The 17,206-nt window shown below is 40.2% G+C and overlaps 1 protein-coding gene across 1 annotated transcript; it reads left to right on the top strand.

Moving 5' to 3' along the window:
• Positions 1–2,383: 2,383 nt before the first annotated feature.
• On the top strand, positions 2,384–16,997 carry PERP (p53 apoptosis effector related to PMP22). The gene is made up of 3 exons (XM_061428113.1): positions 2,384–2,793; positions 12,999–13,139; positions 15,245–16,997. The coding sequence occupies exons 1-3, from the start codon at positions 2,607–2,609 to the stop codon at positions 15,469–15,471; spliced, it is 555 nt and encodes a 184-aa protein (XP_061284097.1). The 5' UTR covers positions 2,384–2,606; the 3' UTR covers positions 15,472–16,997.
• The last annotated feature ends 209 nt before the right edge of the window (positions 16,998–17,206 follow it).

The raw sequence follows: 17,206 nt of genomic DNA, 5'->3' as shown, positions 1-17,206 counted from the left end.
TTCTTGCTTTTTCTATGATCCAACAGATGTTGGCAATTTTATCTTTGGTTCCTCTGCCTTTTGTAAATCCAGCTTGTACACCTGGAAGTTCTCGATTCATGTACTGTTGAAGCCTAGCTTGGAGGATTTTGAGCATTATTTTGTTAGCAGGTGAATCAAGTGCAATTGTGCGATAGTTTGAACATTCTTTGGCATTGCCTTTCTTTAGGATTGGAATGAAAACTGACCTTTTCCAGTTCTGTGGCCACTGTTGAGTTTTCCAAATTTGCTGGCATATTGAGAGCTATAAAAATATTGAATCCTTATAAGTTATGACCAACCTAGATAGCATATTCAAAAGCAGAGACATTACTTTGCCAACAAAGGTCCATCTAGTCAAGGCTATGGTTTTTCCAGTGGTCATGTATGGATGTGAGAGTTGGACTGTGAAGAAGGCTGAACGCCGAAGAATTGATGCTTTTGAACTGTGGTGTTGGAGAAGACTCTTGAGAGTCCTTTAGACTGCAAGGAAATCCAGCCAGTCCATCCTAAAGGAGATCAGCCCTGGGATTTCTTTGGAAGGACTGATGCTAAAGCTGAAACTCCAGTACTTTGGCCACCTCATGCGAAGAGTTGATTCATTGGAAAAGACTCTGATGCTGGGAGGGATTGGGGGCAAGAGGAGAAGGGGATGACAGAGGATGAGATGGCTGGATGGCATCACCAACTCAATGGACGTGAGTCTGAGTGAACTCTGGGAGTTGGTGATGGACAGGGAGGCCTGGCGTGCTGGGATTCATGGGGCCGCAAAGAGTCGGACATGACTGAGCGACTGAACTGACTGACTGATGCTGTACACCTGAAACTAATATTGTAAATATTCAATAAAAAGAAAAGAGATTCGAAATATATATTTGGAGGTACAAGGTGAGACCCTCATTGGCTATTCTTCATGATTTGCCCAAGGAGGGGTTGTGCAGATACTGAGAACTTATTTCTCCTCAGTACCACTCCCAGCTGCCACCTCACCCTGCTAGCCACACCTGAGGAGCTATAGTGGTGATGGAAGCAGAGTCAGGACACCGGAGTTGGGACTTTAGTGGTTTAGCATGCAGTGGTTGCACGCTGACATGCAGTTTTTGTTTGGAGAAACCTCAAAATAGTAAATGAAAAGGGTAGATGTAAAGGGGTCTAAGTAGAGATCTGGGCTAAGGCATGGATGGCAGCCAAGATGACCTGAATTTATCTGGAGAAGCAGTTGAAGCGCTTCCAAGACTGAAACTCTCTCTTGCTCAGTCACTTCAGTCGTGTCCGACTCTCTGCGACCCCATGGACCACGGCCCGCCAGGCTCCCAAGTCCATGGGATTCTCCAAGCAAGAATACTGGAGTGGGTTGCCATTTCCTTCTCCAGTGATAAAGTATGAAGTGAGTGAAGTGAAGTCGCTCAGTCGTGTCGGACTCTTTGCGACCCCATGGACTGTATGTAGCCTACCAGGCTTCGTCCGTGGGATTTTCCAGGCAAGAGTACTGGAGTGGGTTGCCATTTCCTTCTCCACCACGTGAAACTAGCATTTGTTAATTTCAGTGTGTTTGGGAATAAAATGTTTACCGTGCTCCCTTTAAGACCAGGTACAGGGCCGGCACCAGGGATACACAGATCATTAAAACAAGGTCTCTCTGTCAAAGAGTTGGCACCCGAGTGGAGAAGGCGGGGATGTAAACAGTTATGAGTCTGAAGTAGCTGAGGTACAAGGTACAAAGGTGGAGCTCAACAGGAAATGCCCACCTCTGCGGGGGAGGGTCAGGGACAGGGTCCTCGGTTGGGTACACGCACTCAAAGAAAGTGCGGCTGTGTGTGTGTGTGTGTGCGCGCGCGTGTGAGTCGCTCAGTCGTATTCGACTCTAGAATACTGGAGTGGGTTGCCATTTCCTTCTCCAGGGGATCTTCCCCATCCAGGGATCAAACCCCGGTCTCCTGCATTGCAGGCAGATTCTTTGCCATCTGAGCTACGAGGGAAGCCCTTAGGATTACCAGGGAAACTCTTGGGGAGGGTAAGGGACCGAGTGCTCGGTTCGGTACACGTGCTCAAACACGCGCTCAAACGGAGTGCGACAATGACCCATGTACAGTTTGAACGCTCATCTCAAATGGCTGGAAACTTAAATACAGTATTACTGAAAATCAGACCACGATCCGACTTCAGGGGTTGAATACATAACTGGTGATGCGCAGATTAAAATGTGTACACCTTGAAGCACTGAGAAGAAAAGCGTTGGATGTGAGGGGACCAAGTGAGAGGAGGAGACGAGACTGTGGCTCCCCGAGGCTCCAGGCCGCTCGCAGGCAGGGTTAGGCTCACCCACACCCGCCGTAACCTGAGCCCGGCCCCGCCTCCCCAGCGCGCGCCCTGGCCGGCCGGCCGAACAGGTCCGGGCGGCGCGCTCTGAGTCACCGGAATCTAGGTGGGGCGGGCGCCGCGCCCCGGCTGCCAGCCCCGAGCCGCGTCCTCCAAGAGCCGCCTCCTCGCGGCCTCTTCCCTTTTGTCGCGCTGCCCGCGCTCGAGGGCCACTCTCCGCCGGTGTCCGAGCCTCGCGCGCTGCTCTCCTCCCCGCCGCCGCCGTCGAGATGCTGCGCTGCGGCCTGGCCTGCGAGCGCTGCAGGTGGATCCTGCCGCTGCTACTGCTTAGCGCCATCGTCTTTGACATCATCGCGCTGGCCGGCCGCGGCTGGCTGCAGTCGAGCGATGACAGCCAGACGTCCTCGCTGTGGTGGCATTGTTTACTAGAAGTCTGCGACAGCCTCATGACGTATGGTGAGTGCCGCCACCTCCGTGAAGTCCACCGGGCGGCGGCTGGGGCAAGCGCCGGCGCCCAGGGAGTGTGGAAGTCGCTCTAGGGGACTAAACAGGGTCGGGGGGCTAATGGGTGATTCAACAAAAATCTCTTCAGGGCCTGGGTCCATACATCGAACCCATACAAAATCAAGCAGTAGCAGCCTTGGGTGGCCAAAACCCAGGCTCGACACTGGACGACAGTGACCCTAATTCAAACTACATTTATTCGTACAGCAAAAGGTGATCTCCGCCATTTGAAAAGGGTTTGATGAGTAAATACAACGAACAAAGTATATTTTCTTGGATACCTACTGAAATTTATTCCCATTTCGTGGCCTCCTCCTCTGCTTCTTCTTATGCTTAAAATACAAGTATTAAAAGTGCGCACCTTTATTCGCTATATTACTAAACTTGAACTAAGAGAAAGCTCTTCTTCCTTTAAAAAATAAAACAAAACAAAAACCTTTTCTGTCAAAGTTTTAGCAGTGATAATTTCAGTAGATATTGCAGTGTTTAACGCTGCAGGGTAATTCTTGTTAGAGGGAGAGTGTGGCTCAAGTCCGGCATTGCTGTTTAGAAAACTTTATTTCAGTTCGATTTGATATCTAAAAAGGAAACACATCTTCTACACTAGTGAAATGAAACGGAGTTGACAAATTTAAAATACTGTAGATAGAGGTTTGTCTTTTTCCAATGTGGAGGGATTTCCTGCCTACTAGTTAGCTGACGGGACCGGAGCGGAATTTGCCCTGGGCTGGTACCGCCCCCAGCTTATGGTAGGTGGGAAGAACTGCTGGGGTCTATTGTAATTAGCGACGTGTGTGGGGTCTGAGAAAAGAGGGTTTAAGTAGGAGCGTAATCAGAAGCTTAAAGCCAGGTACTACTGAATGGGGCCTTACCAACTGAGTTTAATAGTTTTAAACAGAAAGAAAGCTATCCAGCTTTTCCCGCCATTCTCTGGTAGGGCCTTTGACTTGCCCTCTACCCCTAAACTGGCCCAGGGCTTCAAACCAAATTCTGTTTATCTTGAGGCCCTGTATCAGGGGCTTGGTGCTTTATCTTATCCACTGTGGAATTTCTTGGAAGTTCCCACATGGAATCCACCCCATCCCCCATCCCCCACCCACAAAGGAGGCATGGCCCTTGTCAGGAGGTAAATGTATAAAGACTAAATGAAATTCCTACTTTCCTTAAAGTCTGTGTTTTTCCTCTCTTAAAGCACAAACAGCCCATCTGGCATGGTTTGTATTACCCACAAGTCTCAGGTTTTCGAAGTGAGTTAATTCTTTGAAATAACATGTCTGTATATTTGGTTAAAATGCAGTCAGATTCAGTATCTTATAGGGGATTTAGCAGGCCTGCTTAAAACAGGTGTGTTTTTAAACAGACTTTGGTCTTCATGTCTCACTTCAAAGACTAATACAGACCCAACGAATGAATAATCAGCGATGCTGGGCATGTGAATTAAGATTAGTGCGCCAGTCAGGAGAAGGGTGCAGGCAGAGCCTAGATCAGCACTATTGCTGGGACATGATCTGGCCTGCAAGGCTCTGGCTGTGACCACAGCCCTCTTGTGAAACAGGCACAATGCAGTTTTTAATTCTTCTAGACTTGCAAGATGAACTCACCTTCTTAGGGTGTGGCACTTTTAACCTCAGGCTGATTGAGTGCTTTTTATAAAGAAGGGAATAGGCAGGTTCTATTTCTGTTTTCTAATTTTTTAATTAGACAGGAGTCTCAAGCATTAACTTTTTTTAATTGTAAAGAAAGTACAGATCCAGTGAATAGTTGATGTTTCAATTTGATACAGAAATTGGTCTTTGGAAAAGTGCGCTTTTCCAAGTGAGTCTTGAGGAATCTAGTACTGTCTTTGTGATTTTCACAAGTGGGTGGTGGTAGCCTTCACATTCCATTTTAATTATTCCTGACCTTTGCAAAGATAACCAAGTGCCAAGAATGTGATAAACGCAGCTTTTGCTCAAGCCCTAGAATCAAGTGATGCACCCAGCATCCTCTGTCAACAGGTGACCGTGGGAAGAAGAAAATAGCTATGAATTCACCACAAGAGGTCCATCCCAGGCTACTGATGTCAAAGATGGTTAGAATGATTATTATACTTCCACTCCATTTCCTGCCAGGGACTGTTGTCTAGTTTTGCCTCACAGGTATAGAAATTGTGTATTTCTACACTTTAGGTCAATTATCTAGGAGTCTGAACTCTTGAGATTTTCAGATAGCTTCAGTAAGTCCTTGCCGAAAAAAATGCATTCACATGAGGTCATACTTTATCTAAAATACAGTGAGCAGTTTACACATACTCCCACGTATGTACAAACATGACGAAGAGTAAGGTTGATGGCTCTAATTAAAATATCTCAGTATAAAGAATTAAGTAAGTACCTCCACTTTTTAAAAATTTCTTGCCATGTACTAAAAAATCTTGTGGTTTACCATTGTAACACTTAAGAAAATATACCTTTGTATTTACAAAGTGCTTCACTATCACTTTTATTTGCTGATATTTATAACATTGATTTATTTTGGTGTTAAAGACCTAGGTTGTTACTGGTAGGTATAGGCAATAATACTAAATAATATAGGCTTTTTTTCATAAAGGTAAATAGTTCCTCAGAATTATGTAAAAAGCAGAATGTTATATTCTTCACTGTCATTAACAGTTTTTAAAAAAAATGATGTATCCACTTCATTTTTCCTAATCAGTAAACGGAATTAAACACTGAACATTTTCTTTTTCACAATAGTTACAACTAAATGGGGCTTCCCTGGTGGCTCAGTGATAAAAAATCTTCCTGCAAGGCAGAAGAGGAGGGTTCAGCCCAGAAGATCTCCTGGAGAAGGAAATGGCAACACACTCCAGTATTCTTTTTTTTCACTCCAGTATTCTTGCCTGGGAAATCCCTTGGACAGAGCAGTCTGGGAGGCTACAGTCCATGGGTTTGCAAAAGAGACAGATACAATTTAGCAGCTAAACAACAACAACTAAATAAATACACATACTTGTTTGAATTTTTTTTTTTAAATCAAGGTTTCTAATCCTCAAAACAGGAAAAGAAAAATCTAGATTTAAATGCTGAAACAGTCATTCAAATTTCATGTATAAAGAAAATGCAAAATTAAATTTGAATCCATGTTCACAGATGGTATTTTTGCATTGCTGGCACCTTCTTTTCCAGTTCTAAGAAAGAGTAGATCAGGAGGATATTTTCAACTTCAGAGATGTAGATTTCAAGTCCTAAGCAAGCTCTGACTCATTCAGGGTGGAGAGTTATGCAGTTAAGTTTATGGATCAGTTACTGGGATAAGAAAGATGAATTTATGCTCCAAGAACGACAGTGGCAAAGTCTGAGTGGCAGCAAGGGAGAGCCTTTGTCTTTGATCTGAACTCCGAAGGGCAGAGCCTCATTTTTACCAATGATACCACATTGAAAGTTTTTTTTTTTTTAAACATGAAATCAACCTTAAGACAAAGAATCAGATTATTATAGGAAATAGTTTTAGGTAATTTAGCCCTATGGCTTTTCAAAGTATGGAAAATGAGAAAAATAAGTACGAAGTTAACATGTTCACTGGGTTAAATTCAACTTAAAGGATTTCATTTTGAGATTATATTCTTGTGGCTTATGAAATTAGGCATTAGTAGATAGATTAATCTTTTATGGGCATGTGTTCATATTCTTATATAGTAAAATAAAAAGTTGGACACTCAGGTGATTTTCATGATTTTATATATGTGTTGATTTATAAAATCTAGACGTCTAGGAACCAGTGATCTTGCCCAGTTTACTCCACATTTGCTGTGCTTAGCAATAACTACCAGAGAGCCTCAATCCCTTTTTAGTGACCTAATTTGTCTTTTCTCCCTGTAAATGGGCACAGACTCCTAGACTATTAGAATTGGGAGGGACGAAGAGCGCGCCTACTCGAGATGTCTCCAAAGCCTGCCCGTCAGCATCCCCTGTGATTGATCTGAGCTTTCACCCTTTGTTCAGCAACTTAACTCTCTCCACCATGCTTGTTTGTTTAAAAGTACCTCTCTTAGTGGCAGTGCTATATAACACAGGGAGCCCAGCCTGGTACTCTGATGACCTAGAAGGGTGGGATGGGAGGGGCGAGGGAGGCTGAAGAGGTACGGAATGTATATATATAATTATGGCTTATTTGCATTGTTGTATGGCAGAAACCAATACAACATTGTAAAGCAATTATCTTCAATTAAAAAAAAAAGTACCTCTCTTAACGCTGACAAGACCTGATGTGCTTTTCTGTAAATTCTCCTTTTTAGCCTTCTAACAGCAGACAGATTTTCAAACATTTAAGAGTAGATCCCAGATTTGCTGCTAGTTACCTTTTCTGAGTTCATACACAATTTCCTGTATTTTCCCATCTTCCTGTGTAGGATAGTTTCCCCACTCAGACTTTAAAAGAAGATGGTAAAGGAGTTCTGCAAAGACCAATAGGCAAGAGTTATCATCTGGCTCAGTTTAGGGGGGTGGGAATGTGGAGCATGTAAAGAATCTCACACCTACGGTGGAATCCCCCCCTCCCACAGTAACTCCCGCCCCCACCATTCTTCCTTTAAGCCATTCCTTTCCTGCCTCCAAACCTTGCAGGATTGCTCTTCCTATGCCCATTTATTCGGAGGTCTGTTCTGAGTTATCCTCTAGATTTTTACTACTAATGTGTCATAGACCATCAGCATCTGCATTATTGGGGAGATTATTGGACACTCAGTATCTTAGGCCCATCTACTGAATTGGAATCTATATTTTAACTCGGTCCCCAGGTGACTGATTCATCAGCACTTTTAAGTTTCAGAAGCACTGGTCTGTATTACTGCGAGTCTCCTCAATGAATAGGCAACAGTCTTTTTGAAATTATCATCCACCCAGCTTATGTTTATTTGTAGGTAGCATCTTTTTATATTTTTAATTTTGGTCTTATCCAGTTTCCAGTTCTGCTTGTGTCTGACATTAAGAACTTTATAGAAGCAATAGGAAGAAATCGGACAAAATCTCAGATTCACTAGGTAGGGTTTTCTGTCTTGTTCATAGATGAATCTTTTGTTCTGGAAAGGAGCCGTCCTCCAGTTGGGTGACAATTTGAGTAAGGGGCTAGGCCACAGTAGGTTCCGGTCAACATTTGTTGCTGTGTGCTCTGCTCAGTCGCTTCAGTCATGTCCAGCTCTTTGCCATCCTATGGGCTCTAGCCTGCCAGGCTCCTCAGTCCATGGGATTCGCCAGGCGAGAATACTGGAGTCGATTGCTTTGCCCTCCTCCAGGGGATCTTTCTGACCCAGAGATAGAACCCATGCTTCCTGCATTGCAGGCCGATTTTTTATTACTGAGCCACTAAGGAAACCTCAATATTTGGTGCCCACATGTAAAACTCCTGAAGAATGCAGCAAATCCATTAAAAGAAATACTAATTTGGGGTGAAAAAGTCATGACAGTCTCCAAAATATCACCCACAATAGTAGTAGTGCTCTCCTTGTCTTAAAAATTTTTTTTTTCTTTTCCACAAACTTAAGTTTGATTTATGATTTCTAGCTTGATGTTCGTGGTATTTACTTATTTTACTTTTATTGCTCTTTTTTTTTTTTATTGCTCTTTTCTTATCAGTTGATCTTATTGGTCTTTTCCCAGCTGTATTTGCCTTGTAATGTCGTATTTTAGTATATAATCTCTGGAAAAAGATACAGCATTCTTCCTCATACAAAAAATTTAAAAAGATTTCCTAGAAAAAACTCAGAATTTCATTAGTGATCAGCAAATGGTTTCCATTGTTGATTTAATGTTGAATCTTTGCAAGAAATAGCAAAATTTGATAAGCCATTCTTCACCTAAATGGATCTTTAATGAATCTTATTTAAAAGTGGATTTATAATATTGTTGGTTTCTTTGATAACATGAATTTCTCCAAGTGGTATTTAGAAAATAAACTTATGACAGAATAAATTATGAATACATATGAAACACCAAATTTGTCTTCCTCTAAGAAAACAAACAAACAAAATTCCTGCATAGAAACTCTGTTTACCTGAAATACAGCATGCTATTGTGGTCTCAATTCAGAGAAAGGTAATTGACAACTTCCCCAACCCCTGCACACACACATACACACAGATTCTGCTTATTTGAATTTAATGATTGTATTTAATTGAATTTAATGATTGACAGTAACCATGAAGAAAATAAACTATAGAAATGAGACTACAGTTGATAGTAGTCTCATTTCTCATGAAACTTACATGCTTCTTTTTGGCAGTGCTGCAATCTATCTTTATAAGGAGATCAATCATCTAAGTTGTTCTCAAATTTTAGTATGGATGTAACAAATGCCAATAAAATACAGATTAGGAAAGGCAATAAAATTTACTATATAAAATATTAATGAAGGACAGAGTTATATTCAGAATAGATGAAGATGGATTGTCTTTGAAGAACTGAGGAACATCTGTTGAATCATGAAAGAAGTAGCTTTAGGACAAGTTTTAAAAAGTGATGTTTTTTTCATTGGGGCTGGTAAATAGGTATAATTTAGATCAAGGTATAATATAAAATATAAATAGTTCTCAAAAGGGTTTGGTAAATTTGGGAATATTAGGCTCATTCTGGGTAATTAAGGGAGACCAAAGGTACTTAGCCTATAGACTTAACTTTTTAAAGTGTATGTCTTGGAAAATTGCCATGTTGTAAGTCTACATGGCAGTTGGGTTCCTTCTCAGGCAGAATGTTGGGCTGGGAGGACCCTGCTCAGATCTGATAGGGTCCATCTCACCATCTTACAACAAAATAGTCATTAACATGAGAGCAGATTGCCTTCCTTGTTATCCATCCGTCAGGACCTTCAAAACCGTGTTAAGATTTATATCTCAAATTATAGTTAAGTGATTCACTGTGGGTGTTTCCACGCTACAAGGAGCAAGTTTTACATGTTCTACTTCCAAGGCAGCCTTTCTCCAGACAAAATGTTACTGAAGTGTCCATTTTGATTTCTCTCAGACTCAGCATTTTAAATAAGCAAGACGCTAATTGAGTTGATTTAACATAGCATAGAAAGAGTTATTAAAATGATCTGTTTATCTTTACATTCACCTGTTGGTTTTAGGTGAATTGGCTTACTATTTCTTTAATTTCTTTCAAGTACCTGAAACTAAATGTAAATTACAGCTATAGTGTCAGAGGAAGTAGTAATAGCAATAATTTAACTTTGTATTAATTTTCCTCAAACAGGTAAAATGATTGATATTACTCTTTAGGCAATATCATACATTATTTAGCTATAGTTTAAAAACCTTAATCTGTAATTGTCAAAGTTTGATTATTAAATATGTTCCCTGTTAGGATTTTTTTTCTGTTTTTATTGAACACTCACATTCTACTGTACAATTGATCTTCATAATGCTTGTATTCCTCTGTGTGCATATACAGATGTACTGCCTTTTCACTGAACAGTTACAAACCTGTGAATTCAACTTAAAAGGAAAAATCAGTGTCTGCTTATTTGAATTTAATGATTGTATTTAATTGAATTTAATGATTGGCAGTAGCCATGAAGAAAATCTATAGAAATGAGACTGTAATTGGCAGTGGGTCACATACTGAAAGTTGCATGCTCCTTTCTGGCAATGCAACAGCTGTTCTTATAAGAAGATTAATCATCTATCTTAGTTGTTCTCAAACTTTAGTATATTAGTAAAGAAATACTAGTAAGATGCAGATTCCTGGGCACTATCTTTTCAACTGTGATTCAGTGTGTCTGGAGGGACACACAGGAAGCCATCTTTTCTATAAGCACCACTGATGGTTTTGTGTCAGTGGTCTATGGTGTAGACTTAGAGATGGTCTTAGCTGTTCTTTCCAAAGATGGCTTCTCTTCTCTGGAAAGTTACCTTACCCAAAGGACAAGGCAAAAGTGAAAAAAGAGAATTAATTACTCAATTTCACATTCTGGCTTTATCTATGTTGCTTTTAAAATAAAACATTTCTTTTTACCTTGGTCCTAAAATCTCCTATTGATCTCACAGAAAGAGCAGGACTTAGAAGAAAGTAGTAAAAATTATAAACAAAACTGGACCCACTCATGGACTGTCATGCCCCTGACAGTGCCACTAAAGGGTCATTTGTGTGAAAACATAATATTTGAGCATGTAAAAAAAAAAAAAAAAAAAATGAGCATGTGTCTTCTACTTGAAAGAAAGTGAAAGTTAGTCACTCATTTGTGTCTGACTTTTTGTGATCCCATGGCCTGTAGTCCACCAGCTTCTTCTGTCCATGAGGATTTCCAGGCAAAAATACTGGAGTGGGTTGCTGTACCCTCCTGCAGGGGATCTTCCTGACCCAGAGATCAAATCTATGTCTCTTACGTCACCTGCATTGACAGGCAGGTTCTTTACCACTAGCACCACCTGGGAAGCCCTAATGGTAGTAGAGGCGGGGTATAAACAGGGTTCCCAAGCCTTTGTTCCTTCTGCTGGTCGTTTGGTTTGTCTACCGTTGACCAGTCTAGTGACCAAAATCAAGTGAGGGTATGTTTGCCAGCCAAGCTGTATTCAAGTTGGAGTAGGACCAGCAGTGAGGTGCATGCAACTCTCCTTTTCAAATTCAATAAAGAAAAACAGGTTAAGGTGCATGTTCATTCACTAATGAATGAGTGGACAGACATAATGTGGGCTCTCCATACAGTAGAATAATTATTGGTCATAAAAACAAATGAAGTCCTGATCCATGCTGCTACAATACGGATGAACCTTGAAAACATGCTAAGTGAAAGCACAGGACAGCCCCAAAGGCCACATAGTATTAAACTATACCTCCGTTTATAAGCACTGTACAGGGTATACAAATTTATAGAGACAGAAAGTAGATTAGTGGTTGTTGGAAGCTGAAGGAAGAAGGGAGGGGGAGGTGACTGCTAATGGTCATGGGGTTTCTTTTTGGAGTGATGAAAAGTTTTGGAATTGTAAATGGTGATGGCTGCATAACCCTGTAAATATAGTAAAAACCACTGAATTGTACACTGTAAATGGATGAATTTTCTAGCATGTAAATCGTATCCCCAAAGGAAAAAAGAGTCATATTCTGGCTTCAGACAGGCTAGAAATCAGACTTGGCTGCCAGCTCTGTGACTGTAGGCAGGTTATCTGGACTCTCCAAGCCTCAGTGTAATCTCACTTCTAAAATAGAAATAATAACAGAATGTGAACCTTGAAGAGTTATCCTGAGAATTCAGAGAGTTAAACCATGGCAGGTCCTTAGCTCCATGCCTGGCACAGAGTAATTACTTCATACATGTCAGTTACTACCTCTGGAGAGAAAGTTGTGTGGGAAAGAGATTTTACAAATTGGTGCAGGTTGAACAGGAAGAGTGATTGGCTGGAATCCTTAGCTGGGAAGTCATGGCTTTTCTCTTCCTGTAGGCGCAGAGCAGAATGAGCCAGGGCTGGAGCTGCCCACATCCATCTTTGAAACCAGAACTCAATTTCCATCTCATTCCGATTGTTTTTAGGGTACATGTCAATAACTGAGAATTATTGTGCCACAAATTCTGAATACTTCAGAAAAAATTTATGCAAAAATTTAGAAAGGTTGTTTGTACCTAAACTTGTATAACAATCATACCTACTTTACAATTAAGTTGTTTTATTTCACATCTCTGCCTCGGCATAGGTACTCTGTTTTCAAAAATTATTTTTTCATGGAACCAAATCTTAATACAAAACAACGATCCTTTTAAGGGTAATTGAAACAGTTCCTGAAGAGATTATAACTTGGATTGTTCAATACCAAAAATGTTGTTTATTGGGTTGTACTGGATTAGAACTTGAGTTAATCTTTTAAATATACCTGTTTACATGGCCAATTTATTCACTTATTAAATGAGATACAGTTTAATGATGTCTACCTTTCATTTTGGAGGTATAAACATTTGCCCCCAAACAGAGGGGTAAGGCATTACTGTATATCACTATATTAATGTCCTACCTACGAATCGCCTATTCTTCCCTTAAAATATGGAGACGTTTAAGTATTATTGAAAGAAAAACTGTTCTTCCACCCAAATATAATTATTAAAAAGAAAAAAAAAACTGGTGATGCTTTGTTAAGTAATTTTTAAATTTGGCAATGTCTGTCGTATTAATGACCGTTTGTTTTTCCTTGTAGCTTGGGGAAGGGCAGCCGCCGCTATGCTGCTCTGCGGTTTCATCATCCTGGTGATCTGCTTCATCCTCTCCTTCTTTGCCCTCTGTGGACCCCAAATGCTTGTCTTCCTGAGAGTGATCGGAGGCCTCCTGGCCCTGGCTGGTAAGACTGTGCGCCAGCAATTCTTCATTCCTATCTGCAGTGAACATCGATATAGTAATGTCCAAGCCACAGTGAAGATCCCTGACAGCACAGTTCCTGATCTGCTCTCAGAAAATGCGTCCCCAAAGGCAGAAGTAACAGAGGATGTGCTTTAAGATCTTGATCCCTTTCCTCTTCTGCCTGAGATAGCGTTCCAGTTCCAGGTCCCTCACCCAAGTGAGGAAGGTTGTCACTCTATCTGCGGTTGTCTCTCATAGATGACCTCGAGTCCCTGCTCCCCGAGGGGCCAGGGCTGTGTCCCAGACTGGCCTGCCATGAGCTGCATGCTTAGGGGACTGAAATGTCCCTGAACCATTGCACTTGGTGAAGAAGTTTTGCAGTCTTAGGATGTGGTGTATCATGGAAGGGTCCTCTGCAATTTAGATTTTGTAGAAATTGATCTAAACCATGTGATGAAACAAAATGGGTAAATAACTATATTTTACATGTATTATGGCACATATTAGAGAAAAATGCAGAAAAGTGTTCCTTTAGTGTAGGACACAACGATTTGCACTAAATGACAGGCTTAACCAGTGAAAGTTTGCTATTTTAAGTAGACAAGAAGCAGAGAAATGGTGATCCGCACCAAGGTTGCCCTTCAGGAGTTGCCAAAGGAGAACATTTTAAGTTGGGAAACAGAAGCAACAAGTCAAGATATGGAAACATCTATAGCCTTTCTAGTGATTAAAAAAAAGAAATGGAAAAACTAGCTTTTCTTTAAAAAAAAAAAAAAGAAACAGAAAACTAGTTAAGAATAAATCTGTGGAGCTAGTAGAAAAAAATTAAGGTGAAAGGAAAGTGGTGGTGAGAACTATCCACTCCCGGACATACTCCTGGAAGCACAGCCAACTTATCGGTCCCTCTGTGAAGAGCAGCGTCTGAGTGTCACAGAGCTAAAATTTGCTCATACCTTAAGTCATGGCAATGCACACATGAAATACTAAGTTAAAAAGTGCATGGCATAGCATTGTGTTCAGTCGCTCAGTCATGTCAGACTCTTTGCAACCCCATGAACTGCAGCATGCTAAGCTTCCCTGTCCTTCACTATGTCCCAGAGTTTGCTCAAACTCATGTCCATTGAGTCAATGATGCCATCCAACCGTCTCATCCTCTGTCATCCCCTTCTCCTCCTGCCTCAGTCTTTCCCCGCATCAGGGTCTTTTGGCATAGCTTATGGCACAGCATAGCATGTGTATACTCATTAGTGCTTTATAGAATTATGCATGTTCATTGAAAAAGACTACAAAGAAATCTAATAAAGCTCCTTTTATTTTTAAGCAATTTAAAATGTTAATGCATGATTAATAATAATTGTAACAATGTGACTCTTATATTAAGAGTTTAGAAATCTTTTTGACATGTTTCCCTGCCTGTATATTCCCTTTCACTTTTTCAAAGCACTGTGATTATTCTCTTCTTTTACTTCTATTCTCCTAGCCTGGAATGGTCTTCTTCCTGCCCTCCATCTCTTCATTTCTATTTATTCTTCAAATTTCCCTTCCTCTGCAGGCTTTTCTACTGATTCTCCCATTGATCATTCATAGCATTGGTTCATTGTTTCATTTAGTCATTCATTTATTGAATGAATATTCCAAAAGTATGTTATCAAATGTCAGTATTGAGTTCTAACTCTGTATGTGTTTGCACACACATGTGTATATATATATTATTTTTGCTACCACTGAAATATTAAATGTTTGGCACAGGAAATGCTAAGATGAAAAAAAATAGGCTCTTCTCTACCCTCTTCTTTCTATTGCACACCACAGTTCAGCAATTTTTACTTTAGTATATGTAATGCTTACACAGGTACTATGGAATGATTCTCTAATATTCTGTCTGTATTTCATATATTCATTATTCTGCTCAGTGCCAGGTATCTCTGACACAAAGTATTCAACTATCTTTTTTGGCTCATGATTAACTAGATTCTCCCAGCCCCTTTTATCAGCATTATTTAGGTGGATTTAACACTTAATTTTAAGGCAAAAATGTTGAGGAAGAGGAATTAATCTGTAGTTACCATGCATTCATACTTGGGATTTTTTTTTCCTTCCTTTTAGCTGTGTTCCAGATCATCTCCCTGGTAATTTACCCTGTGAAGTACACTCAGACCTTTAACCTTCACCTCAACCCTGCTGTCACTTACATCTATAACTGGGCCTATGGCTTCGGGTGGGCAGCCACTATTATCCTGATCGGCTGTGCCTTCTTCTTCTGTTGCCTCCCCAACTATGAAGATGACCTGCTGGGCAATGCCAAGCCCAGGTACTTCTACACATCTGCCTAAGGTGGGGAATGAGCAGAAGAACATCACTGCTGCTGAGATAGATTCCAGAGAAAGAAACTGTTTTCCCCCGGAATACTTTGAACCTGTTTTGGGGACAATGTTCATATCATTAAACTATGGTAAAAATGCTAAAATAATCTTGGGAAAGTGTTTCTTAAATGGTGTTATAGTTTCATATTCATCTTTTTTATATATGTTTTGTAGTGTTAAGTAAAACTTACTTCTTTTAATTAATTACCTGATTATTAAGTTGGCTAGAAGGTTCATTCAGGCTTGCCCATAAGACTGATGGGAAAACCTGAACTCACTTTTTGGCCAACTCAATACTAATATGCCAATGTTTCCTTATATCTAGCAATACCATTGATATTGCATTTGTAAAAGAATATGAGTATGAAAGTAACCACATAATTTATAAGGTAAAAATGAGAAGGCTTCAAAGATTTGAGTAAATCTGGTTAGGTTTCTGTTTTTCCCAGATGGAATGGATTGGGTCTATTAAGGACTGAGGAGAAGAAGATACTGGTAAAAATCGTCAGTGACTAAATATTCTAAAAGAAACGCAAAAAAATTTTTTTTCAAGCCTTTGGCTATTCAGAGAAGCAAAATTGGCTCCTAAATGCATGTCATTTGTGAGAATTTCTAATGAATATCATGAATAATTGATTTGGGGCTAAGCTTTCCATTAACTTAATATGACATCTAGGAAAGTATTCTTTCATGGCCAAAACCTGTTGCAGTAGTATGGCCTCCTTAAGCAGTGAAATCTTAAGATGAAATTTTCTCTTTTAAAGTGGTTCATAGGGTGGGGGTGTGGTAGAAAGCTACTAGTAATTCTGTGCTTTTTGGTGTCTATATGCTCTAGACCAGAGTAGACTGGATGAAAAAATGGACTGGTCTAATTCATTATGACCTTTAAGTAGTAGGTTGTTCAGTAAAGCATTAGGAGGGCCATTCCTATCACAAAAGTAACATTAAACAGCCTAAAGAGAAGACATGGCTTGAATTTTTCATCTTTGGCTTGATCGGGTTCTAATCATGTAGACACAGCTTCTGATAGATTGCAACTGTAAGCAAAAACTTAAATATGGTTAAAAACCTGGTTTCCCTTGGTAAACAGATTAAAAATATCTGATGTAAAACGTTTAACAGGATAATTCAGGAATGTGGGATTTCTCTGACTTGCAAATATGATATATCACATGGAATATTATTATTTTTTTACTATTAGTACTTACATAATGAAAACCAATTCATTTTATATATCAAATTATTTTGTAAGTTGTAAAAATAGCAGTTGCAGTTTTATTATGAACTTTTCTCAATAAACCAGGTGATCTTATCTTGTTTCTAGTTTGCAGTTTTTTTGGTTTTGCTTCTCCCCTCATTCCCCCAAATCTGGGGGAAGGGAATTTGTAAAATATGTTTTGAGCGGGGTAGTAAGGACATTGGATAAAGTGAAAAGTTGCTTTTATCATTTTCAAGTTTTAAAATGAACATTAAAAAACCCCACAATTTTGGATGAATTTTAATGGATTCTAGTAGTTTACTCTCTAAACTACTTCCTCAATGACCAATACCTAGGACACCAATATCAAACAGTATTTATCCAGCGCTGCCATCAGAGGGAATGGACCAAGAGCCTCCGGGTAGGTCCAGATACACCGAACATTAGTGTGGTTTCGCTGATGGTTCTCCTGTCTTCTGTGGCACAGCTTCCTGCTTGAGATGGAAT

Source organism: Bos javanicus, chromosome 9, assembly GCF_032452875.1.
Source record: "Bos javanicus breed banteng chromosome 9, ARS-OSU_banteng_1.0, whole genome shotgun sequence".
In the NCBI taxonomy this organism is placed as follows: domain Eukaryota; kingdom Metazoa; phylum Chordata; class Mammalia; order Artiodactyla; family Bovidae; genus Bos; species Bos javanicus.
This window is presented reverse-complemented; position numbering and strand designations above follow the sequence as displayed.